Raw genomic sequence first — 27,092 nt, 5'->3', positions numbered from 1 at the left:
GGATCATATCACACAGGTGACAGATAAAGCGGTGAAAACAACAACTGCACTGAGTAGATTAATGAGCAATGTTAAAGGTCCAAAGTCTAGCAAACGACAACTTCTGATGTTGATAGTTCACTCGACACTTCTATATGGTGCTGAAGTCTGGGCTGAATCTCTGAAGTTTGAAAAATACCAGTGAAGGATAGCTGCAAAACAGCGAAGATCAGCTTTGTGTATTACAAGTGCACATTGCACAGTATCCGAACCTGTGGTTCTTACGGTAGCAGCAGTAGCACCGATTGATTTACTTGCTTTTAGAGAGACAGGAAGTCTGGTGAACTCAAGGAGAGCTCGGAAAGAAGCGTGCTAAGGAGCTAGCTTATAGGCAATGAATGGAACGGTGGCAGCAAAGATGGGAGGAAGATCCTCGAGGAAAATGGACTAAGCGGCTGATACCACGTCTAGCTGATTGGGTTGCCTGAGCTCATGGTGAGGTTAACTTTTACATTATGCAACTACTGACAGGTCACGGATACTTCCGGAAATTTCTACATAGAGTAGGTAGAGCGAGTGACTCGGCGTGTATTTACTGCATTGATGTAGATGATGTATTTCACACATTTTTCATATGCTATCATTGGTAAACCCAAAGATGTTTAGATACTGAGCAAGGAGAATTGACGCGAGAAACTATTGTGCAGGTGATGCTACGAAACCAAGAATCTTGGGATCAGGTAGCAGTATATGTAGAAAGCATCCTGCATCAGAAAATGAGGGATATGAATACTCATGAATGGCAGTAAGGAGAAATAAAGGAAGAAGAAACCAGAAAAATTAGCACGACACCGCCCTGAAGTAATGCGAGAGCGGTTCTGGGGCAGAGATATATGTCGTGGGGAAAGGGTGTGTGAGCACTTCAATCAATCCATATACATTTAAGTCTTAAGAGTATTAGCTACAAATTTGGCTTATGTTTCTTCTTCTGCTCCCAGAACTTCTTCATTCTTTCCGACCTGGCTGCCCTTTCTTCATCAGTTATGGTGTACTGTTTGTGTGTAAAAGTTTTTAGTTTTTGCTGCATTCAATCAATCAATCAATCAATCAATCAATCAATCAATCAATCAATCAATCAATCAATCAATCAATCAATCAATCAATCAATCAATCAATCAATAAATAAATAAATAAATACTGATCCGCATTTAGGGCAGTCGCCCAGGTGGCAGATTCCTTATCTGTTGTTTTCCTAGCCTTTTCTTAAATGATTTCAAAGAAATTGGAAATTTATTGAACATCTCCCCTTGGTAAGTTATTCCAATCCCTAACTCCCCTTCCCATAAATGAATATTTGCCCCAATTTGTCCTCTTGAATTCCAACTTTATCTTCATATTGTGATCTTTCCTACTTTTAAAGACGCCACTCAAACTTATTTGTCTACTAATGTCAATCCACGCCATCTCTCTGCTGACAGTTTGGAATAGACCACTTATTATCATTATTATTATTATTTACATTTTATGGCCTTCATTGGACCACTCTAGCCAACTTTATACAAAAAAATTTTCAGTTTCCTGTCAGCACAGTACTTCTTCATTCTCTCTGATCTTATCCTTCTTTCTTCATCAGAAATCACCCTTCCTATTGTCTGTTTGTTGATTCTGATTTGCAGTCTGGTTTGTTTGTCTGTGAGTTTCTTGATTTTGTCAGTTTTGTTTCTTAGGTTTTCCACTGTAATTTGTAGTTCATCCATATCTTCCTTGATTTCTGTAATCCACTTAATGTTGCACTTACTATTCCATAATTTTTCTATTATTCTCCTGATGATCCTGTTCTCTGGTGTCCTGATTAGGATGCTTTCTACATATACTGCTACCTGATCCCAAGAAATGCATTTCTTCCTGATTGTGCTCATTACCAGTTCTATTTCCTTGTAGACTGTTTCATTAGAAGCTACTCTCCAGTGTCCATCTTTTTGGTATGATTTGTTAATGCACGTTCTAATGATTCTTCTCTCTGTCTTGAGTATTTTGTCTATTTGTGCAGTGTTAGTTGTTTTGAAGATGGTTTTGCTAGCATATGTTATTTCTGGTTGAGTGACTGTTTAATTTTGTTGCTATTGACAGGCCCTTTTTGTTGTAGGTATTCTTGGTGACATATTGTGCTCTGGTCAGTTTATTTATTCTGTTATGCCATGCTGGCTTTTCATTGAGGTTATATGTTATGATTTCTCCCAGATTTTTAAATTTATCTACAATTTTGATTTCTTGGTTTCCTATGGCAATTTTGTTTATGAGTGGTGGGTCAGTAAACATAATTACTGTCTTTTCAAAAGATATTCCAAGACCAATTTTCTGTGCTATTTCCTGTAGTGATATAACTTGTTGTCTGGTTTCCTGAATATTGTTGGACAAGAGAGCAAGGTCAATGGCAAAACCTAGGCAATTTAAACTTATGTTGTCTTCGGGTCTTCCAATTCGGATGTTCTTTGGGTTACTCTTGTACCATTCCCTCATTATAAATTCCAAGGCACAGTTGAATAGCAGTGGTGAAAAGCAATCTCCTTGTCTTAAGCCTGTTTTTATGATGAATGGCTCAGAGAATTCCACTTATATTAAATAACACTAGTATTTGCCCTAATTTGTCCTCTTGAATTCCAACTTTATCTTCATATTGTGATATTTGCTACTTTTAAAGACGCCACTCAAACTTATTCGTCTACTAATGTCATTCCATGCCATCTCACGAGTAACATCCTCTTTTAACCTCAAGATCTACAGCAAGAGTGCTCAAGAACCTAAGATATCTACAAAAATTATCTTTACTGAAAAGTGCTACATGAACTTCAATTATTAATTCTTCAAGAAAGTGTCATAAGTGTTACAATTATCCTTCAATGTTTTTTTGTGTGTTGACTTCTTGCCATTTTTTGTATCGGCTGATGATGACATGGATATGTGTCGAAACCGGTCCCAAACTATATTAAACATGTTGCAACATTAATTTGTGCAACAATTTATTATTGTAATAATAATGTTATTTATTTTACGTCCCACTAACTACTCTTTTAAGGTTTTTGGAGACGCCGAGGTGCCGGAATTTAGTCCCGCAGGAGTTCTTTTATGTGCCAGTAAATCTACCGACAAGAGGCTAACGTATTTGAGCACCTTCAAATACCACCGGACTGAGCCAGGATCGAACCTGGCAAGTTGGGGTAAGAAGGCCAGCGCCTTAACTGTCTGAGCCACTCAGCCCGGCAAATTTATTATTGTATTGAATAGGTGGAACATCTCTCTCTCTTTTTGGCATCATAACATACTACTTAGTCGAGCAGCTCGTCTTCTTTCTTCCAATTCTTCCCAGTCTAAACTTTGCAACATCATTGTCAAACCTAACTCATCTAAATCATCTTGGACTTCTTTGAACCAATTATTCTTGGTTTTACTTTTCCAAAAGTAGTTGAAAAGATGTTTCAGTACCCTGGTTTCTGGTAGTCATATCAAATTTAAGAAAATTTAAAAATAGCTAATACAAATAGAAATGCACCTCCGGTCAGCATATGACAAGGGATGGACGGCCAGCAACATCACAGTAAAGGGAGGAGTAAGACCAACACTGTTATCTCCTCTCTGTCTGCATGGCTAAGGGCCTTCCCTAATGGTGACTGCTATAGCATTTAAATAATCTGTCATTTACTTTACAAAATAATAATTTTTTTTTACATATCACTAAATAATTTTGTTTTGTTTTCAGAGACACTGAGGTGCAGGAATTTTTCCTGCAGGAGTTCTTTTATGTGCCAGTAAATCTACCAACATGAGGCTCACATATCTGAGCACCTTCAAATACCACCAGAGTGAGCCAGGAACTTTACCAAAAAAAACTGGTTAGATTTATCATAGCTAAATCAAATAAAGGTCAACTTCGCATTTGCTGGAAAAGATGCTCTACAGGGGCACTTGAAGGAATAACTGTTCACAGCACAGGGAAGAGACCTGTGTTTAGTTTAAAGAACATTCCCAGCAGTGTTGGATATTGTAGGATAAGTTTGATGTCTTTGGAAGTACTGGAGGGGTAAGAAAGTGCCTCATCCAGCACTGGTGAAACTACTGGTTCTCCTGTAGTAGAAGTGGCAAAGTTATCTTTAACATCACAATTTTTCCCATTTCTACTTCAAGCGGTTCATATCGATTACTGGAATGTAATGATTACAATTCTATTTCATAAAAGCTTAGCCACACATATCCACACAGCATCCCGTGAAGTACTAGGGACAACCAAACCGGGAAAGTTCTTTTTATACATGCAGATATGGTGGTGGAATGATGAAGTTCAGACAGCCATTCCAAAAAAAAAAAATCACCAGTAGCTTTCAAGACATGGCTGGTATCTCATACTGAACCAGGCCATCGGCAATATTGTAAGTCCCTGAAGTTGGCAGCAAAGCATGCGGTCAACATAGCAAAATCACTACACTATGATCAACTGTATCAGGGATCAAACAAGATATACTGCTTCACAAGTGTATGACACCAATCAGTGCAAGATGCTGGCCTTGCCTCAAGACCAAGAGTGACAAACACCAAGTCCTTCATGATCCGACTGTGATTCTAGAGCATTGCAGTGAGTACTTTACAAAACACTCCGAATATTTTCTACACCCAAGTATACAGAGCATTGATCCAGTTCTTGGAGTGATATCAGCGATCACTACAACAGAAATGGAAACTGCCATCTGAAAAATGAAGAACAAGAATGTGACTGGACCTGATGATATCCCAGCTAAGATAGGGAAAATTCTTGGTAATTGTAGCTCCTCCACTCTCACAAACTTCTTCAATTACATTGTGAGTCAAATGAGGTCCAACAGTCTGGCTGAGCAATATAGCAGTGCACATCTAGAAAGGCAAAGGCGATGTAACTGAATGCTCAAATTATCGTCTGATTCATCTCCTATGCGCACACATTAAAGATCTTTGAAAGAGTTTTCGATGCCCAGCTTTGCAAAATTGTTTCCATCATGCCGAACCAATGTGAATTGTTAAAGGTACTCCTGGAACAACATTGTGAGAAGAACAAGATGGCTCACATGGCCTTTTTTAGACTTGGAAAAAGGATTCGAAAGGTTACTCCACAATCCTGCCTGGCATGTACTATGCTTGCACAGTCCCTGAAGCCTACATTGAATGGATGAAACTTTTGTATTGTAATGTCAACGGCGTTGTTCATTGTTCAGTTGGTGTTTTGGCACCCTTCGTCATCAGCGAAGTCCACCAAAGTTCAGCCCACTTGCCACTACTATCTATTCTCTGAATGGATGCATAACTGCCGACCTTCAAACACCTCCTCTAAGCTGATGACATTCTTCTAGCATCAGAAAAACAAACGGCATTATAGCAGCAGGTAAAACAGTGAAAGACCAATAGAATGAGGCTCAATACTCAGAAGACAGAGTACATGGAAAGTGGACTGCAGACTAATGACACCCTTAGCATTGGTGATGAACAACTAACGAGCGAGCTCGATAGCTGCAGTCGCTTAAGTGCGGCCAGTATCCAGTATTCGGGAGATAGTAGGTTCGAACCCCACTGTCGGCAGCCCTGAAAATGGTTTTCCGTGGTTTCCCATTTTCACACCAGGCAAATGCTGGGGCTGTACCTTAATTAAGGCCACGGCCACTTCCTTTCCACTCCTAGCCCTTCCCTGTCCTATCGTCGCCATAAAACCTATCTGTGTCGGTGCAACGTAAAGCAACTATCAAAAAAAAAAAAAAAAAAAAAAAAAAAAAAAAAAAAAAAAAAAAAAAAAAAACAACAACCTGAAGACCATAAAATTCAAGTATCATGGTTCAAGTCATCAGCTGTAATGGTGACATCCTTCTTGATATCTGTAGCAGAGTTAATGCAACCTGGACGAAATGGTAACAAGTTACTCGAGTTCTTTGTGATCGGTGGAGGCCAAAAGGCTTAAGGCAAAAATATACCAGACTATCATTTGTTCTGTCACCCTCTATGGAACAGAGTGCTAGCTGGCAACATCAAGGCATGGACAGGCACTCTATATGGTGGAGATGCATATGGTGCATTGGAGCCTTGTGTTGACATGATGGGATCATGTATCAAATGAGATTGTCCATCTGCAATTGGGAGTGGCATAGAGAAGATGTGAGAAGCACGGTTGAAATGATGATGATGATGATGATAATGATTATTATTATTATTATTATTATTATTATTATTATTATTATTATTATTATTATTATTATTATTATTATTATTATTATTATTATTATTATTATTATATTTTTGTAATGTCTGAAGCCACCTCTTTTCAGTTTTGAGTCAGTTAATTTATAACTCTTAGGTACTTCAGGTAGTTTATAAACTTATTAATCAAAATTAGTTTCGGCAGACTGAAGAACCTAACAGTTATAAATTAAATGAGATGGTATGGGCACATTGTTCAAAGTGCCGTGGATTCAATCGCTAACGTAGCTATGAGATTGGACCCTATCGGAAGATGGTCGCGTGGAAGACTCGAGCAGCGCTCATGAAAGACATGAAAAAAGCCAATGCCACATCCGAAGATACATCTGACCACAAAAACTGGTAATGACATTGCAAATGTGCTGACCTTCTAATTGTGCAGTAACAATGCAAGGAAAGAGAGATTGTACAGATCTTTTTAAAAGTAATATTTTAACATTCAAAAATAGCACTGGTGATGAACAACTAACGAAGACCATAAAATTTAAATTTATATATTTCCTGATATTTTTTCTCCATTGCTATTAACACATACAGAGTTTTGGCAATGAGAGGAGGGGAAAGGTCTAGGAATAGGAAGCAAGCAACCAAGGCCTTAGTTAAGGTACAGCCTTGGCACTCATTCGGTGTGCAAATATGAAAAGCTTTCCAACATACGCACTACTACACACAAAATTAATATTTAATGCATTTCCACCAGTGTAAAATTTAGTTAGAATATTATGGCAGACATAGACTGAAATCCAAGATCTGGACCTCTATCAAAAGAATTTATGGATCTAACTCATTAACACTGAGATTCATTGACAAAATTCTGTACCTATACCCAACAAAAGGCTGTTTGATGTGATTAATGTTTAAGTCTTGAGATGCTTAACACACAGGTCAGCAGCCATTAATGATGAAGGAAGTCTTGATCCCAAGAAGGAAGATGGTAAAATGAAAATGAAAATCTCAGACTTCAAATAATCTAACAGTATCAAGATAAGAAGAGGGGATGAAGAGAACAATGAAAGGTGGAAGAAATGATGACAGACTAGCTACCCAAAGGGCCAACAATGTTAGACTCAAAAGAGGGCAATGGAAAAGCAAGGGAATCTTGAGTAGTAAAGATGAAAGTAGAATGAAAGACTTAGCCTAGGGTAACATGCTCACCACAAATTTCTCAGAATTTGTGCACTGTTGGAAAATGGGAAGCCATTTGAGAGAAGGAAGATATCAATATCATAAGTCTGGTCATTCCAAGTGTTGTTGTAAACTATAATTTCTATAGAAATTACCTTGGTCTGGAAGCACGAATGCAATGCAGTAAGGAAAGGGTGTTTGGCAGCCAGCGCCAAAATACGTTTCTCAGTCATTGTACAATCCACATCATCGTCCTGGATGATAACATCCTTCTTTAATACCTTAACTGCATATACATCTTCAAATCCTTTCTTCTCAGCCAACATTACCTTACCAAAACTTCCCTTGCCCAGTACTTTAATGAAATGGAAGTCATCTAAACCAACCCTTCGCTCACGGCTGCTAGTTTCATGACCTGAAACCAAAAAAACAAAAAACAAAATAGAGGGGTAATTAATCAGGCTTAAAACATGTTATACAATAGAAGTTGCCACACTAACTAACACATATTCAATGTTCCATTAACACTCTCAGAAGATCTATAGTTGTTAATGTTTAAAAAATGTGTTGTAGCTTTCAAACTCTGTTAAACTGAACATACATTTGTCATCTGGATTAGACAATACCGTATTTACTCATGTATTAGACCCCCTCACATATTAGACCCCCCTTGGCCTTTTGATATGAAGAAAATGAAAAAAATTAATCTTGCACACAAGACCCCTCCAATGTAACTCATCAGAGAAGAACAACAATTCCGCTTCGAAGCGGGTACAAGCCTTACTGCAGCTCCGATGACATCACACAAATTCATGAATTGTTTCGTCCATACGACCTGTGCAATGAAAACACGCGTCAAAGTCATGAGGTACATCTGTGTTTCATAATTGAAAAATGTCGCTTCCGTAGCATAGGCCTACTGCAGCTCTGATGACATCGTACAAATAGGTGAATAGTTTTGTGTCCAACCTTAGCAATTAAAGCACACATCAGTCATGCTATACGTCTGTTTTTTGTAGTTAAGAATGTCCGCCAGCATAATGGTTAGCACAGTTAGCTGCCATTCTCGGGGGTCTGAGTTCGATTCCCAGTACCGTACTGCCACAGATTTAAGAATGGCAGAAAAGTTGATAAGCGGTAAAAATGGCACATGCAGCTCCCCTCCATGGGGGGCTGCATCTCCTCGCGATGAGGAAACAAGTTTACTTGAGTTAAGAAATATTCACAGTTGTTGTTATTAATATAGCAGGTGATATCATTGACAAAGTGATTGTTTAATATCTCGTAACTCGGGCCAATATAGCCTACGTAATCTCTGGAGAGAAGTAGGTTTAAAACGCTATAACAACAATCCAATCATAATGATTGTTTTACTCGCCAATGTTCCTAAATAATAATAATAATGGTATTGATTTTACGTTCCCACTAACTACTTTTACGATTTTTGGAGACGCCAAACAGAACATACTATGCGTTAATAAAAAAGGTGGAGGCAACAAACGTGCAAAATTAAACATTATGATAATAAAACGCATTACCGCCACACCTGTAGATATCCATAAATGCGACAAGCTTTCCTGTTAAATATTTTTACTCTTTCCATCATGGAACTTCTATACTATCCGAGCACTTAGTAGCATACCTAACCTAAACAATGCAGTCTCTCTTATCTCAATTACAGCTGTATAGGTAAATTCTGATGTGATAAATGTAGAGAACATGCATGATATATGTACCTAAAAAATGAAGGTCTGGCTTTCAATAGCCGCAGTTATCCAAATAATGCTTCCAGTCCCTATGTATTACATTCGGAAGTACAACTCATAACATTCACTAGTTATCAGCTGGTGGGTTGGCATGCTTTTTACAGCACAGCTTTGTTCAGAAGGGGTGCCTTCTGCTACACCTACACCAACTGGGAATAAAATGACCATCTCTAGAAACCATTTGTGAATAGATTCTCACTGTTTGGACTCTATAGTCGGGAACAAAACTATTTTTAAATTGTAAAAAGACGGGATCTCGAATACTCACGATTGCCGTGAAGAGGATGTCATTTGAAATGACGATATGCTGGTAGCAGGGAAGTTGGCGGCACAAGGCAACAATAATTCAAATGAAAGCAATGATCAGGTTTACTGTGTGGTAGGCCTACTGCTTAACCGACAGACACAAATGACTGCAATTACGTTCTTTTGTATTAATATTGCATAATATGATACCCTTATCCCTTTTCTCTACAGGGTCGAGTATGAAGTGAGACGAATCTTCGTAGCAAGATTTTATGACTGCATGCCCTTCCTGACATCAACCTCATCAGAGGAGTTAATGAGATGAAACAAATGATGTAATATAAGAGTAACTAAAACTGTTTATATTTACTTTATATGTAGGTTTAAAAGTCATGTGTTCACCATTTATTTATTTTTTAATTTAGAAATACTGCCTTCCAACAAAAATAGCCAGTAAAACTCAGAATACATTTGTAAGTTTGTTAAAGAATAGTGTTGAATGTTAATATGTACAATTTATATCTCTTCATAGCCTAGAAGTCATGTGTTCACTGCACAAAATTTTATGTTATCGCATATTGACCCACCCACCCCTCCCCTTACATTTTTTTGGCTTTAAATCCGGGGGAAAAAATGGGTCTAATATGCGAGTAAATACGGTATTACCTTATACTGTAATGTAATCCAACCAGGATGAAGAATGAATGTACAGTAGGTCGATTCATAAGCCATGGCAATTATTCTTTTTTCTCTGACAGTGTGTAAACATTACATCCTTTGTAAAGCGTGCCAACATGCGAAAATAACTATATATCTTGGAAAGTACGTTGCATGACCTTCATAAAGTTGCCACCAGGTGGAATCTGAGCGCACCCGTCTGGACATGATTACGATCCCCGTATCAGTCATCTGTTGATAGTTGTACATAATGGAGGCCAAAGGTGAACAGCATTCGTACATCAAGGTAGCTTTTCTCAGTAGCTGCAATGCACGAGAATGTCACGAAAAGCTATGGCAAAGCATTGGGTAATCGTGCAATACCCTATCGTACAGTGGCAAGGTGGTTCGGGGCCTTTAAACAGGGTAGAGATTCAACTGCCCACCTACCTCACAGTGGACGTGGACAGTGGACAAAGATGTATTGGCAGCTGTGATCGAGCAGTGCCTCCTAGAAGACATGTGTTGGACTGTGATCGATTTGGCCCAGGATACTGGTATTCCTGCTTCCTCTGCATACCGGATTCTAGAGTAGTACTTAAATGTGCGGACAATTGTTTCAAAGTGCCACATCACTTAACAGAGGTAGAGAAGTGGACGTGATATGAGACTGTCGCATCAATCTGGAACGATTCCACCGTGAAGCAAATAGCATGATGACCTGCATCAGTGCCACGGATGAAACATGGGCAAGAGCATACAAACCAACACGAATTGAAGTAATAATCCAAAGAATGGCATCATCACAGATCACCATGGAGACGTTAAGGCCTCAGTCAAGCTATACATCAGAAAGTTCCATGCAATACCACAATTCTCTTCTAGAAACTTCTCTCAAGATATATATACTACATTGTATGGATCCGTATTGACCTTCAGTAAGTTTAATTGAGGATTGAACTGATAATTTTGTCTTTAAGAACACACTAGGATGCTGATCTATGTTGGAGTAAAGCAGGACTGTGCACATAATTCTTGTTTTCTCTGTCATTGGATTACTCTGTTTCAGAATTGTGTGTGCTGTGCACAGAACGTGCATCATTGAATGATCACTGTACTGGCCTTCAGTTCGGTCAGTCTCTGTCAGGTCATGGCTTTTAAATGTGTATGGTTAATTCCTCTGGCTCACAGGTATTTCTGTTAGTCTTAATATATCTTTCTTCATATAATATACTACATTACCAACTACCACAGGAACATGCAATAGCGAATATATCCCTCCACATAAGGTTGCCGTCAGGAAGTACATCTACCCGTACAACTGTGTCAAATCCACATCAGGTGCTAATCCCAGTAAATTGAGAAACTGTCCAAGAAGAAACGCCATTTCATCAACATAACTTTCCAGTGTATAAATTATGAATGTGTGGATGACTATGTAAGCTCACTAGACAAAAAAGTTAGTTACCCTAGCGCATGAACAGATGGATCATTAAACCTGTACAAATGGCGCAGTGAACGAGTCCTATGCTCAACTGCACTCGCACTGCCTCCATGTGAGCATAAGGCAGTAGCAATCAGTGAGACATTGATGTTTCAAGCGAACATTGTACGTCAACATGGGTAGATGTAAGGATGAACCAGAGTGGCAAAAAGAGGCAATGCCCAAGGTCATACGGGGCATGATGTTGCTTGATTTGTTGGTGTTTCACAGCGGACTGTTCAACGTGTCTACAAGCAGCGGTGTACTACATATGGCCACGAAACACAACGTCAGAATTGTGGTCGGAAAAAGATCCTGACTGAGAGGAACTGGAGATGCGTTTCACAGTTTGTGAATCAAAAATCGCTTCCAAACCCGACAGGAATTGTTGCAGTCAGTGAATGAAGGTCCATCCCAATCTGTTCGCAAGAGAACATTGTGATGGAAACTGCATGCAATGAACATTTGGAATTGGTCAACTTGGAAGAGGCCATTGCTCACACAGGCACATAAAGCATACCTTCAAAGGGCTAGAAATCATTGAACATGGACAGTAACTGACTGACGGAATGTAATGTGGTCTGACAAATCACATTTTTGACTGTATACCAATGACCCATGTTGTCAATTGCACTAAAGGTCAAATGAAGCATTTCATCCTGGATGTGTGCAAGGTCAGGTTCAAGCCAGAGGTGATGTTTTAGGGGTGTTTTTTGTATCATGGATTGGGTCTGCTCACTGAGGTGACCATTAACATGAACCAGCATATTTATTTAAACATTCTGGATGATCAGGTGTCACCTTTGATGATGATGGTTGTTGTTTTAAGGGGCCTAACATCGAAGGTCATCGGCCCCAGGTGTCGCCTTTAAGTCAACATCTGCGTGATGAGTATGCTATTGATGCTCTGATTTTTCAAGATGACAACAGCAAAGTTCATCGGGCTGGACGCATATGTGACTAGTTTTATGGACACTCCTCCACCCTATTATATCTTGATTGGCCTGCAAAATCACCTGACATGAACTCCATTGAAAATCTGTGGAACATGTTGGAACAGTGGATAAAATGCCGACATCAGCATTCCTGGCAATTTGGTGGAATTGTGCGATCAAATCATCAGCAAGTGGCTTAACCTGGATGCGACGTACCTGCACAACCTTGTGGACTCGCTTCCTAACCAAATCCGGGCGGTTATCAAGTCCAGAGGCACAGTTATACGGTATTAAATCATGCTTGTAATGATTTCTCCAGTGGTGACAAATTTTTTGTCCGGTGAGTTTTTTTCCCCATCATAAAATCAGGAATTTTATCATTAACCCTCAAACAAGTAGTTGACATATCTCTAACCACTGGGTGTGCATCGCACACTTTTACAGTACCTGTTGTACGTCACTCTGACATATCTATTATTCACAAAATATGCAGATATAATACGCCAAACCATTCACAATGAACTAAATGTTTTGATAAGTTTGCATTTACCCTCAATTTAACCATTTAAAAAAAAGTTCTGCCTCTATAAATGCATCATACTTTAAAAAAATATTATATTGTCTGTACACATCAAATAAAATTGAATCATCAGTTTTTCAGAAACTTTTTTTTTGCTAGGGGCTTAACGTCGCACCGACACAGATAGGTCTTATGGCAACTTTCAGAAACTTTTGAAAATATACATTTTATAGAAAAATTAATTTTGAAGATATGCCTGCAAATTTTAAGTGGATGGTGCTAAAACTTTACTGATTATGCACTAAAAGGTAAGAATGACAGCATGGCTAACATGCATGCATTATAGGCTACAGTAGTGCGGTTCTACTCTGGGCCTAGTTCACTACGTCCATCATTCCAACCAAAGCAACTATCATCTAGATCAGACTCATCATCCGAATTTACAGATGTATATAATTCCTTCACAATATCTTCATCATTTTACTCCGAAAATTTACCCATCATTATGTAAATAATCAAACAGTAAACAAGGAAAGCAAGTCATAACAAGACCAAGACATGGTTCAAAGCCATGCCTGATGGATACTGCCATCTAACAGACAAATTCACAACTTCTTCTAGAAGTATTTGCTGGTACCGACAATATATCATCGACAGCGGCGGATGAGATAGGCGCACACCTGTTGATCAATCAACACCTACTGGTTCGAGAGTTAAGGAATTTACACAGAAAGATCTAAAAATGGGGTTCATACCTTGGTCACCTATATCTGCATCATGTACTTTCTCTTCTGTTTGTGAAAGAATTCTCAAGTTCTCCGAGTCCTCTTCCGACTGCTGACCAATACTAGCTCCTGTACCTTCAGAGCCAGAATCTTCCTCTCCCGCTGACAGATGAGTGCTTCCAGAACCGCTGTTCTTCTCAGCAGACTGATTACATGTTGAAGAACTACCAGTCTGAAATGAACCAGACCCCTTTATTACTCTAATCTTAGTAAATTATCTGTTCCTAATCTTAATCGTTATCATAAGAATTACTAGCATCTCAAGGGCCCTTACGCCAAAAATTGCCCAACATTATGCTGTTACTGAAAAATCTGGCCCTAAAATAGAATAGAACCATTAGCCAGAAAAACATATACTGTATGTATAGAAGTGCAAATATTAAATAGGGAGATGAGACCTTCGATCTAGGTGGAGCAAGCTTATCGGTTGTTATGCCCATTTTTGCAAGGATCTGAGCCATCTGCTTAGTATCGATGCCACAGTTATTCGCAACATTCTTCTGACAGCGTTTGTGGATGTTCATGCTGCACACTGTAATAGAAAGAAGTGGATGTTAGTATTTCATCAATAAGGTGTTCAGATGGTGGTATTGGTGGTAGTGATTTTTGTTTTAAGAGGAAGTACAACTAGGCAGTCATTCTCTCTGAACAAATTAGTGAAAAAGAAATTTAAAATAAAATAAAATTATTTATTCAACGAAGGAATTTGGAAACGCAGTAAAAAAAAATATATTGAATTAGGCCAAAAAATTACTAATGAATCAAAAGGGCACGTGCATTCCCTGAATAACAGTACACTTGTAATTTAAATACCCTTGTGTAATCCACTGTCGCACATAAAGCAAATGACGAGATCAGCAGTCGTCGCGTCATTGGCTAGTATGTATTCGAGCGTTTCCTGCAGGCCGAGGCTCCGTCTTAGGCCAGAGAAATCGGCACACTCTGTGAGGGTGTGAGGCATGGTGAGGTGGGCACCACAAGAACACACTGGAGGCTCTTCCCTCTTTAGGAGATAAGAGTGCGTAGATCGTCCATGACAATACTATGGCCTCTCTCCGTGAAAGCCGGAAAGAGGACCGCCACACGGTAGCTGTCTTCTTAATTGCTCTCAGCTTGTTGGGAGTTTGGATAGCTAGCCACTCCGATTCCCAGGGCGCCAAGATGGTTCGACGTAGCTGAGAAGAAATATCTTTAGCAAGTACATTGATACAAGGTAAATGTACTACTTCCTTTGCAGCTTCATCCGCAAGTTCGTTTCATGCAATCCCAACGTGGCTTGGAAGCCACGCGAAAGTGATTCTGGTGCCAGCATCACTTAACCTGGCTAGAAGGTCATGAATCTGCTGCACCAGTGGGTGTTGCGAGAAATGGGTTTCAATAGACTGCAGAGAGCTTAACAAATTGGTACACATAAGAATGCAGCTTCTTTCATCACCCAGTGCAAACTGCAGAGCTTCTAAGATGGTGTAAAGCTATGCAGTATACATGCTACATACATTAGGAAGCGAGATCTTTGTGCTCATATCATCGGTAACGAAGGAGCAACCAACATTTTCTCCGATTTTAAAATCATCCGTGAAGATATGTCTCGCAGCCGGATATTGGTGAACGAAGTCCTGGAAATACCTCAGATAAACCGAGGAATCCGTATTCACCTTGGGTCCACAGAGTAGATCTAGACGTATTTCTGGTTGCAGAACTAACCACGGAGGTACCTCGCTAAGAGTTTGTTCAAGACAACCACCGATATCTATATTTAAATCACGACACAAGCTATCAATTTGAAACCCGACCGGCTGTGTGGCATTCGGCTGGTCTTGGTACCTCTGGTAGTATTGGGTACTAAAGATGCACTGATAGCTTGGATGTAACAGCATTTCACGAATTTTGGCAGTATACGTGAGGAGTAACTGCTGCCTCCTTATCTGTAAAGATAGAACTCCCGCTTCAGCGAGTAGGCTGGGAATGGAGCCAGTACGGAAAGCTCCTGTTGCTAGCCTAACTCCACTATGGTGAATACTGTCTAAAAGGCTCAGCGTAGATTTTGATGTTGAGCGATAAGCTGCACTTCCATAGTCAATTCGGTAGAGGACCATTGCCATGTAAAAACGTAGCAGCACCACGCAGTCAGCCCCCTACGAAGTGCTGCTGAGAAACTTAAGCGGGCAACCCTCAACTGACAGATGTGGGGCTGCCACGTTAGTCTCTTATCAAAATGGAGTCCCAGGAATCTGCACGTGTCTACCACTGGTAAGACACTGTTTCGCAAGTGGAGCTCTTGTTCATGATGCACAAGCCGATGTTGACAGAAGTGTACAACTGAGGTTTTTCCGCTGAAAATCGAAAACCATGTTGCAGGGCCCATCATCAAATCATTTAACAGCTTGCTGTAGCTGTCTCTCAGCAAACACCACCCTTCTGGAGCTGTAATGTAGAGCTAGATCATCTACATACAGCGATGGAACGACTGCGGCAACTATTCTGTTGATGGAGATTGCAAACAGCGTGACACTCAGTACCGATCCCTGAGGTACTCCATTTTCCTGAATGTAATACTGAGAAAAAGCATTCCCTACTCAGACTCGAAAGAGCCGGAGGATCATGAAGTTCTCAATAAACATTGGCAAATTTCCCAGAAATCCCCACTGGTGTAGTGTGGAGAGAATCCCATATCGCCAGGTAGTATTGTAAGCTTTCTCCAGGTCAAAAAACACGGTGACTAGGTGTTGCTTCCGGAGAAAGGCCTCCTGAATGGTGCTCTTCAGTCTCACCAGATGATCAGTGGCAGACCAATGAGAGCGAAAACCACACTGGTGGTTAGACTAGAAACCTTCCTTTTCCATGGCCCACACAAGACGCTGGTTAACCATCCTTTCAAATAGCTTACAAAGGCCATTTGTAAGGCATATTGGCCTACAACTACCTAGAAGTTTTGGATCTTTACCTGGCTTGGGAATTGGTATCAAAATTCCCTTATGCCACTGAGATGGAAACACACCCTCACTCCATATTCTGTTGAATAGGGTGAGGATATCCTTGAGACATCTGTCACTCAAATGTTTCACCATTTGATTGTGGATTTTGTCCAGTCCAGGAGCCGTGTCTCTGCACAGCGTGAGTGCACTCTGCAACTCCCACTTCGTGAAAGGCACACTGTAGGGATGCAAAGCACTAGAAGCAAAAGAGAGATGGTGTGCCTCTGCTTCACGCTTAATTGGAAGAAATGCAGAGTCGTATCTCCTGAAGCTAGACGTATATGCGAAATGCGACGCAATGTATTCTGCAATGACTGAAGGAATCGTAACTATATCTCCATAAATGGAGATTCCGGGTACTGAGGGTGTACAACAGTAATATTCTTACTTGAGCCATTACTATCATGAGGGTCATACTGGAACTAATGAGTAACATTACTTTTCAAGAACTAGGATTTGTTATTATTGAAAATCCACACACATCATCTCAGTCTAATAATTTTCCTTCTCTTTCAACATAATCATCTTTGCACACATATTTCAAACTGTTTTGCAAGCTTAATAACATCTTTGTGGCAGAACTCTGACTTGTATCCTGCAGACACTAATGCACTGTTTTTGGTATCTCCCCTATCATCTTGCTATGAGGCTGATCTTGGGGCCTTGCGTTTCCACCTTTGAGATGTTACACCCATCTCTTAACACTGCTAGTGCCCATGCACACATCTCAATAGGCACACTGATGTCAGTGGTGAATTTTACATCAGAAATTTCTTCTTTAATAAAGAATTCAATGACAGCATATTGCCAAAATGAAACATCACTCTCAGTCATTTTCAGTGTTCATGCATTGTAAGCTAATGATGTTGCATTATTTCAACCAATTGTGACAAGTCTGTAGACTGCAATAATGCTGTTGGTTGTACAAGGTAGCTTCAAAAAATAAGGTAATGAGCTTACATGGAGAAACTTTATTTTTCATGCAGATACAGTAAAACATCCTCAAAGCAGAACTTGAATAAAGCGGAAACCTGCCTACTACAGAAATTTTTCTTTGTCCTGGGGAAGCTTACGGCATTATAATGTTCTTACTTTTGAATAATGCCGAATCTCCTCAACGAGGAAATGGAAACAAAAACTGAAAGAATTCTTTAAAGTCTACTTGTACAATGCAGAAAATATTAGATGTAGTCCAACATACAATATTTATGCATTTCTGGTGTTGGTATGATCAGTGTCATTATTTGGACAAACTGATGCATGTGCTTGGTGGGAGGGATAATACGTATGATGGAATGAATGAATTGCTTGAAAATGCATAGGAAATGTCTAATTTGTGTCAAGCAAGAAATGTTCCCTGTGAGGCAAAGAACTTCATTCAAAGTGATGAACAACTAAGACACATCACATTTTTAAATCAGCTACAGCCTATTAAAGAAACTATTTAAAATAGTTTATGTTGGGTCCACCTTGTCAATACACTTTTAATGATTGAAAATTATTTACTCTCTCATACATGTTTCAGGAACAATATGCATTCCCTTCATCAGTGAAGTCAAATCAAGGAATCTTCAAGCAGCGAAAAAGGCCGAAGAAGAGCAGATAGAAGAAGAAGGAGATGAGCAAGAAAATGAAGATCAAAACAAGATTCAAAAACACGTAAAGGCCCACAGTGCTTTTGTGACATAAAGCAATTTGCCATTTTAACTAACTTCTCCACTCTTCTTGAACTAATATACTCAGCTCAGGACTGCATTCACTGCATTCCGAAAGACATGATTAGAAAGAAGAGGAAACAAGTTTCTTTGTTTGAAATAATAATAATAATAATAATAATAATAATAATAATAATAATAATAATAATAATAATAGATAGATAGATAGATAGATCTATCGTATCCCAAAGAGGGTGAAACTGACAAGAAGAAGAAGAATAATGTTGCGGTTAGGGGCGCACGGCTGTGAGTTTGCATCTGGGAGACAGTAAGTTCGAATCCCACTGTCGGCAGCCCTGAAGTTGGTTTTCCGTAGTTTCCCATTTTCACACCAGAAAAATGCTGGGGCTGTACCTTAATTAAGGCCATGGCAGCTTCCTTCCATCTCTTAGGCCTTTCCTACCCCATTGTTGCCATAAGTCCTATCTGTGTCAGTGAGACATTAAGCTACTAGCAAAAAAAATAAAAAATAAAATAAAATAATAATAATAATAATAATAATAATAATAATAATAATAATAAAAAATCAGTGTACTAAAGTACTACCTAGATCAATATGGATAGCCGAACATCATGTGTAGGCAGATACAGCTAAATAATATTTAAAAATACTGTATACTGTATCATGTTTTGTGTAATGATGGTGGTGATTGGTGTTTTAAGGCCAAAAAAAAAAAAAACAATGTTTTGTGTAATGCAGAAACTTGCCTAATTTGGAAAATTGTTTTGGTCCCTTGCGATTTGACTTTGAACAAGTTTTACTGTATAAGGATACACATTAGTAGTAGTGCACTGATATGCATAAATATTCAACATAGTTGCCATTCTTTCCAAGCACTTGCTCCAGCAGTACACCAAGGCATCAATGCCGGCATGGAAAAAATCTGCATCCAGTCTCTAAAGTAACGCCATGATGGCATGCCAAACAGCCATGTCGTCACTGAACTGCTTAGCATTGAGGTGCTTCTTTAAAGATGCAAAGAGGTGGATCTCACAGGGTGCCAGGTCAGGGCTGTAGGGAGGATGGTCCACAAAAGTGCCATAACAATTCACACGTACTGTTGGCTGTGTGTGGTCTGGCATTGCTGTGCAATAACACAAGGTCTGATTAGAGAAGTCCAGGTCAGTGTCTGTGAATTGTTACCTGCAAATGCTCCAGTGTGTCACAGTAACTGACAGCATTCTCTGTCATTCCCCTGATGAGGAAATCAACCATCTGAACCATCCTCCCTACAACCCTGACCTAACACCCAGCGATTTCCATCTCCTCGGACTGTTGAAGAAGCATCAGGATGGTAAGCCATTCAACAATGATATGGCCGTTCAGCATGCCATTACGACATTTCTTCCACGCTGGCCTTAATGCCTTGGTGTACTGTTGGAACAAGAGCTGGGACAAGAATGGTGACTATCTTGAATAGTAATGTGTATCAGTGCCCTACTATTGTGTACCACTGTATCTGCTCGTAAAGTAAAATTTCTCCATGCGAGCTCTTGTTACTATATTTTTTGAAACACCTCTGTAAAATACTTTAGTGTAGTGGCTGCTCCTTTCAAATTAAAAGGCCAAAGTTCAAGCTCTGATTGTGACAGAGTTTTAAAACAGTAGCTCCTGGTTGATCTGGATGACTATCAACATTAATACTAGAGTGACTTCCTTCCTTGAGAGATTCCTTTTAGTGATAAAGAAACAAAACACAGTTCAGATACAGCAACAATCAAGTTGCCCTCGTCTCAACCAACACAGATCATGAACTACAGAGCTTTACTCTCTAAATAGGCACTGCTTCATAATAGGATCTGCAGAGCTGCAGAACCAACAGAATGAAAGATATACACTAGCAGAAATGGAAAGTGTTACAGTCCTCACTTAATGCCCTCTCGAACTGGTGCCGTACTTGGAAACTTATCCCCAATCCACAAAAATGCAGCCACATGACCATAACACTACGTAAATCTCCTCTACCAACATCATATTACCTACTCGACAAGCCCATCACCGTAGTTACGCAACAGCGTGACCTAGGTGTAATATTTGACACAAAATTACAATTTAAGACCCACATAGAAACATATACAACCAAGGCCATGAAATTACTAGGCATTCTCTATCGCTTCACAGAAATTTCTGACCCCATTGCTCTTCGTCACTTCTTCCTCACGATCATTCAACCTCTCTTAAACTACTGCTCTCCTATTTGGACAACAGCCTCCCCCTCCAATACTAAGCAGTTAGACAGAGCAGTGTCCTTCTTTGCTGCAATTGTAAGGAACAGAAACCCCAAGCTCAGAAATCTGTCTACGCAGCAGGTATTAATGGCAATTAATATGTCACCGCTGCACATCAGGCGACAGGTAGTTGACCTGAGTTTCCTCCATGGGATCTTAAATGGGCATTACCGCTCGGAACATCTTGTCTCACTCTTCTCTCTCCGTATTCCTTCCCGCTCCACCAGAACCAAAGACCTTCTCCACATTCCCCACACTCAGCACTCAATACTTCAACGATCTTTCCTAATCCGCCTCCCGACACTCTTTAACAATATTAACAGGAGACAAGAACTCGAAATAGCATCAAATAAAAGTGTATTCGAGAGGTGTGTAAATAGCCTCTTAAAGATAAGTTGATGTGAAGGGATTATACCGCCATCTTGACCCACGACGACTTGGCTATGAATATGGACATTCTTATGGTTTTCGATTTGGACAGTTGTTATTAGTAGGCCGTGTACCTGATCTTGTTATATTTTGTTATGTTTGTTATATTTTATTATGAAAGTTTACGTTGGTTAAATAGTCTGTTGGCAGTTCAAGTGAAATTTGCTCAGTGTAGCTGTATCTTGTGCTTTGTGAATAAATAAATAAATAAATAAATAAATAAATAAATAAATAAATAAATAAATAAATAAATAAATAAATAAATAAATAAATAAATAAATAAATACCTTAGTATTTCCATGCCTGTGAGATATGTTGATTAAAATTTCATCCTCATACGACGTAATTATTAGTGCAGGAAAACACCATTCCTAAATATGGCGGCTGGCATCTGTACGTGATGGCTGTTGGGTGTGTCTAACGTTACTGTCTCTTTTCAAGTAGAGATCACAACACAGCAAGCCTAGAGGATGTGCACGGGCAGCTTATCGCCATCTTTCAAACTTTGCAAAAGGTCGAATCTTTGCCATGAGGGATATGGGAGCATCATACCATCAGACTGCACAGACAGTTGGCTGTAGTGCAATGACAGCAGAATGAGTAGTAATGAGATGGACTCAGGACAGTAGTGTGGCACAAAGAGCAGGCACGGGTCTTTCCAGAAGGCCTACACCACGAGAAGATTGTAGGATTTGTCGGCTGGCTCTGACGACCAGACGGATGACAACAGCTGAAGGCCGGACAGAGGTTACAGGCAGAGTGTCACCACAAACTGTCAGGAACAGATTACTGGAAGGTGGGTTGCAATCTCAAGTTGCCATACATTTCTTTACCCCTGGCACCAAACCGCAGATAACCAAGACTTGCATGGTGTAGAGCCAGAGTCAACTGGAACATCGAGTGGCATTCTGTGGTGTTCAGAGATGAGTACCGCTTTTCTTTGTGGAGTTCAAACCGACGTGAACATGTCTGTATATGACCTGGTGAAAGGTCACAGGAAGAAGTGATTATCGGGGCACATACCTCTCCAACTCCTGGAATTATGGTGTGGAGAACAATTGGATATGACAACAGGACGGATTTGGTATTTGTTAAAGAGGGACTAAATGCTCACCAATATGTGGCAAGAATCGTAAACCCTGTTGTAATACTCTTCATGCCAAGGGTACCAAATGGCATGTTCCTGCAGGATGATGCAAGAACCCACACTGCAGATCACACCAGAAACGCTTTGAAGAATGTACGGATCCTTGACTGGTCTGCCCGGACTCCTGATTTGTCTGGGATGTAGATGGAAGACGTATACAGTCATGCCAGCCTCCAGCCAGCAATCTTTATGAAGTGACACAGCATGTATTTCAAGCAAGAAATCACTAAAGATCACATTCGGGGGCTGTTTGCTTCCATGCCACACCAAATACAAGGGTATATTCGTGCCCGTGGGAGTCAAAACTCATACTATTGATGATGGTAGAGGACAGTTCCGAGTGGGCTGAAAGTTTAATCATTTAATACCTGTTATGTGATGAACCTCTTCAAAAAGTTTGATAAATATTGGAGTGGTACTTCATGATGTAACACTTTCCGTTTCCGCTAGTGTAATATACAGCGATGAGAAACTCCATCCTTCACATTGTGTGTTGTTATCGAGCCAAAGATCGATAGTCATTCTGTTACTGGTGATCTGGCAACCTAGCTTGGATCCGTGAACCACAGTACATTAGGACAAAATCATGGGAGCACATTCAGACACCTATCAGAGGAAGCTGTAGTTAAGAGTCATCCCTAAGATTCTCTATGATCTGCACGACTGGCCTATTCGTGTGTAGTAGAGGAACTCTGTCGGTGAGACGTCCCAATTCTTGGAACCGTTGACACTTCCTCCCGAAGTGCCTCTGTAAATCACACCCTCTCCTCTCTTGGACTATCATCCTCTTTGGGACAACCTTGTCCTGAAGGATGCGAGAGGGGAGAAAGTCTTTTAGGCTTGACAACCTGTACTGAAATGTCATAGCTCTGGCTTGGCATCTTGCTATTACGTTGTATTGTGGCAAATTATTATTTCAAGGGATTAACCTAACCTTTCGACAAAGTTTTAATAGGGAGTCGTTCACTCTTGATAACACAGCTTAGAAAATGAGGCAAGGATACATCATTACCTGAATGAACATTCTACAAGTAATCATGAAGATGTTTTTTCATAACGGTACAGAAGAAGGTGAATTCTTCGAAGTCAGGTAGTCATGAAAATGAAAATAAGAATGTTAGTATCATCAGATGATGACTTCCCACACCTTCATTAAGAACGGCTCCAAAAGTTGTATACAGATCTTTGAACTTCTGTAAATATGACTGTGTTAATACTAGATCAAAATTCTTTTTGACTAGGGGAAGAAATGCTTTATTTTTGTAACCTTTTAACCATTGTTATTTTGTACAAGTCAGTTATTTATATCACTTGCTACTCGAAATCAGAAAGTCTTACACAAATTGAGATTTATGTTTACCTGTATTTTTTTCTGTAAATTTTCGGGAACTTAAAAGCTGATAAGACATGAAGAGAGAGGGACATGTAAGGCATTTCGGCAGGGTTGAAGGATGGATGCACATGAGTTCAATTGGCACTTCACAAATGCAATACAAATTTAGATTTATCTGTTACACTTACTACAACAGACTGGACATCACAGTGCAGAACTACCAACATAATTCAGTATGAGCGTCAATGCCTCTGAATCTTTCATTAACCTACAGGTCAGTAGAGGTATTTTACCTCTCATTACATGTCACGTTCATTATTCAGACTGGATCGTGTTGTTGTTTTATGTGAATTACATACAGATTGCTGATGTTTTGAATACATTTCAATATCATTTATTCTTTGATTTTAGCCACCTGGGAAGACTGACTACCGCAGATAAAGTAGGAGTATATCAGTTGCATTGATAAAGAATACTGAAATGTATTTGAAACAGTGGTAACCTGTACCTAAGGGACATTAAACAATGAAACACTCCATTTTGAACAAAGAACTTAATAGCAGTGTGACAATGATGGCTGAGAGTGCATGGACCAGCGAGAGGCGATAATGTGGGCAGAGCCAGCGGTGAGCAGAACAATAGCCCCAGTGAATTGTTGAGGCATGTGCATGTGATAAAGAAATTGACTGAGCTCCTTTGAAGGTGCTGGAAATGGCTAACAATGGAGCAGAAACGGTGAGGTCTTTTGATGAGAATCTTATGCTGGGCTATTTAAAGAGTGATTTATTCACAAGTCATTCAGGAATGCATCAGCAAAGAGTGAGGCAGTCTTGACTACAAGGAATTGAGCACGGTGTGTGAGTTGAGCTTTTGGGCTTAGTTAGGTTGTGGAGTGAACAGCTCTGGGAACAACACTGTACTGTTGGAGAGCAGGAGTTCAACATGCCAGAGGGGAGTTAGTGAGTAGAAACTGTGTGAAGTGGAGAACTCTAACTCCACTGCACTTGCAAATGATTGTAAATACAACCTGTGACAATAAAGTTCGGTGAATAGTCCTGTACTATCAACATAGATGAACAATGCACGACAGTGACCTTACTGTCCTTCGAAATAGTCCCCTCCCATAACTATGCACTGCTGAGATCGGCGATACATGACTGGAAATTTTGCAAGAAGGCTTCCTTTGGGATGGTGTTCAAAAGCCTCGTCACGTTTCGTTGGATGTCAGGAATATCGTCAAATCTCTTTCCTTCCAAAGCGAGTTTGATGCATGACTTTTCAGCTCTGACCTTTTTCCGATCCTGGAGAATACCATTCCATGCTTTGCCATTTCGTTTCAGTGTCATACCTGAGACACCAGGTTCATCCTCAGTGACAATACAGTTCAAGAAATTTGGTGTCACATCCGCCGTTGCGACAAAATCCTGTGAGGCCTCTTAACGTGCCTGCTTCTGATCATTAGTCAAGTGATGTGGCACAAGATGAGAACACGATTTCCTCTTCCCTAACTTCTGGGTAACGATTTGTAGCACGGATTCAGTTAACCTGCATTTCATCCGTTATCATGCGCACAGTTAATCGCCGATTGTTCGTGATTAATGTCCTCCCTTATCAATGTTTTCATCACTGACGGCGGTCGCCAGTCTTCCGCTACGGGGGTTGTCAGAAACACTTTTCCGGCCTCCTCGAAAACGGGTGAACCACTCGTACACACACTTCAAGGACAGTGCTTGATCTTCATCGCATGCGTTTCTTTCGGTGTCTTGCCAAGCTTAAAACAAAACTGTACATTGATCTTTTGGTCGTTCATGTTCCTGTTCGCAGTTCAGAACCAATGCACTAAACACGTACTGTGTCAAACAGGTCTTACATGGCACACACACGATGCTCAACTGAACAACGTTGAGAGCAGGTGGTCAAAACCTGCTACTATGCAGATGCAGCGTTGTGTGTCGCCAGTGTTACCGGATCGACCATTCTAACTTCATTCACCAAACTTTATTATTACAGGTTGTAGTTGCTTAGTGTAGTCAATAGTAAAATACGCCACCTCTCTGAGTAGTCATTCTAGTTTAAGAACTCCTTAATAACCCACAACATAAGTTTAACAGTCCGTGGAAGCTTCACATCTGTATGTCTACCTCTTAGTCTCGTTTCTTGATACAGGGTCGGGGATGAGGTGAGATGAAATTATATGGCCTGTTTTTACAGCTGGATGCCCTTCCTGTCCCCAACCTCTGTAGAGGCTAATGAAGATGAAATGAATGATGGTGAATGAAACTGGGTAGGGAGATGGAAGAAATCGGCTGTGGCCTATGAATGGAAACTGTCCCGGCATTTGCCTGGAAGTGAAAGTGGGAAACCACAGAAAACCATTCTCAGGACAGCCGACGGTGGGGTTCAAGCCCACTCGTCTCCCGAATACAGAGCTTGGCTCCGTAGCTGCATCGCGTTGACACACTGCTCGGTGTGGAAGCTTCATCTCTAAGGGCCTCTCTCAGGTCAGGAGATGTGTTTTCATGATTTGAGGTGCAGAGAAGGGTGAGAGGGGAACAGCCATGGCCTATAAAAGGAATTGTTCTGGTATCTGACTTAGTGAGGAGAATGGGAAACCACAGAGAACCATTCTCAAAACAGCCGACTGTGGGACCAGCCTACTGCCTCCTCAATGCAGAGCTATTCAGCCGAAGCCACTCTGCTCGATGTGTTTCACTTTGTGAACTTCTCTGTTCTTTTCCAATATACTGTCCTATTCATTTTAGTGGTTGAGATGTAGTGAGGTATTTTTTTTGCTATTTGCTTTACGTCTCACCGACACAGAGAGGTCTTATGGCGACGATGGAACAGGAAAGGCCTAGGTGTGGGAAGGAAGCGGCCGTGGCCTTAATTAAGGTACAGCCCCAGCATTTGCCTGGTGTGAAAATGGGAAACCACGGAAAAATATCTTCCGGGCTGCCGACAGTGGGGTTCGAATGCACTATCTCCCGGATGCAAGCTCACAGCTGCGCGCCCCTAATCGCATGGCCAACTCGCCCGGTGAGGTAGCTTTTATACACTAGATTAAAAGGTTTGATCTCCATCAAAGTTGATGGATTTTTGGAGCTAGGAAAATTCACAATCTAGCGTGTAGTACATTTTAGCATTTAAAAGAATCCTGGAGAATGCATTAAGAGTCCAAGAGGCTAGGTTCTCTCACTTGGCACTTTAATTTGTCTTCCCAGAATCTTCTGTTTTGCTGTTAGGGGTGCTGATTACATGAAGGACTATGGTGGTATGACTAGACAATAAAAACAATTAAAAATAATACTATGATAGGAAAGAACAATGAAAGTGGAAAGCTTCTATTTCAAGATACAGCTGAAAGTTCCTAAAATTACAGAAAAAGAGTTGCAAGTAATCAGAACTAAGCACTGTTTCTGAACTGAAAATAAAAAATTAGATGTAAATTTTAAACTGCTTTCACTTTAAATATCATTAACTTACAACAGCTGTAGTACA

General features: G+C 40.2%; 1 protein-coding gene across 4 annotated transcripts in view; it reads right to left on the bottom strand.

The window, feature by feature from the left end:
* Pkc98E (Protein kinase C) overlaps positions 1-27,092 on the bottom strand; it is a 247,283-nt gene that overhangs the window by 70,799 nt on the left and 149,392 nt on the right. For all 4 annotated transcript variants that reach the window (XM_067156247.2, XM_067156255.2, XM_067156239.2 and 1 more), the window contains exons 7-9: positions 14,165-14,298; positions 13,737-13,938; positions 7,530-7,789 (exon numbers count right to left, since the gene is read on the bottom strand). In XM_067156247.2, the coding sequence (XP_067012348.1) occupies positions 7,530-7,789; positions 13,737-13,938; positions 14,165-14,298 (596 nt within the window). The remainder of the gene's footprint in view (positions 1-7,529; positions 7,790-13,736; positions 13,939-14,164; positions 14,299-27,092) is intronic.

This window comes from Anabrus simplex, chromosome 1 (assembly GCF_040414725.1).
Source record: "Anabrus simplex isolate iqAnaSimp1 chromosome 1, ASM4041472v1, whole genome shotgun sequence".
Classification (NCBI taxonomy): Eukaryota; Metazoa; Arthropoda; class Insecta; order Orthoptera; family Tettigoniidae; genus Anabrus; species Anabrus simplex.
Note: the sequence above shows the minus strand (reverse complement) of the source record. Positions and strands in the feature narration are given on the sequence as shown.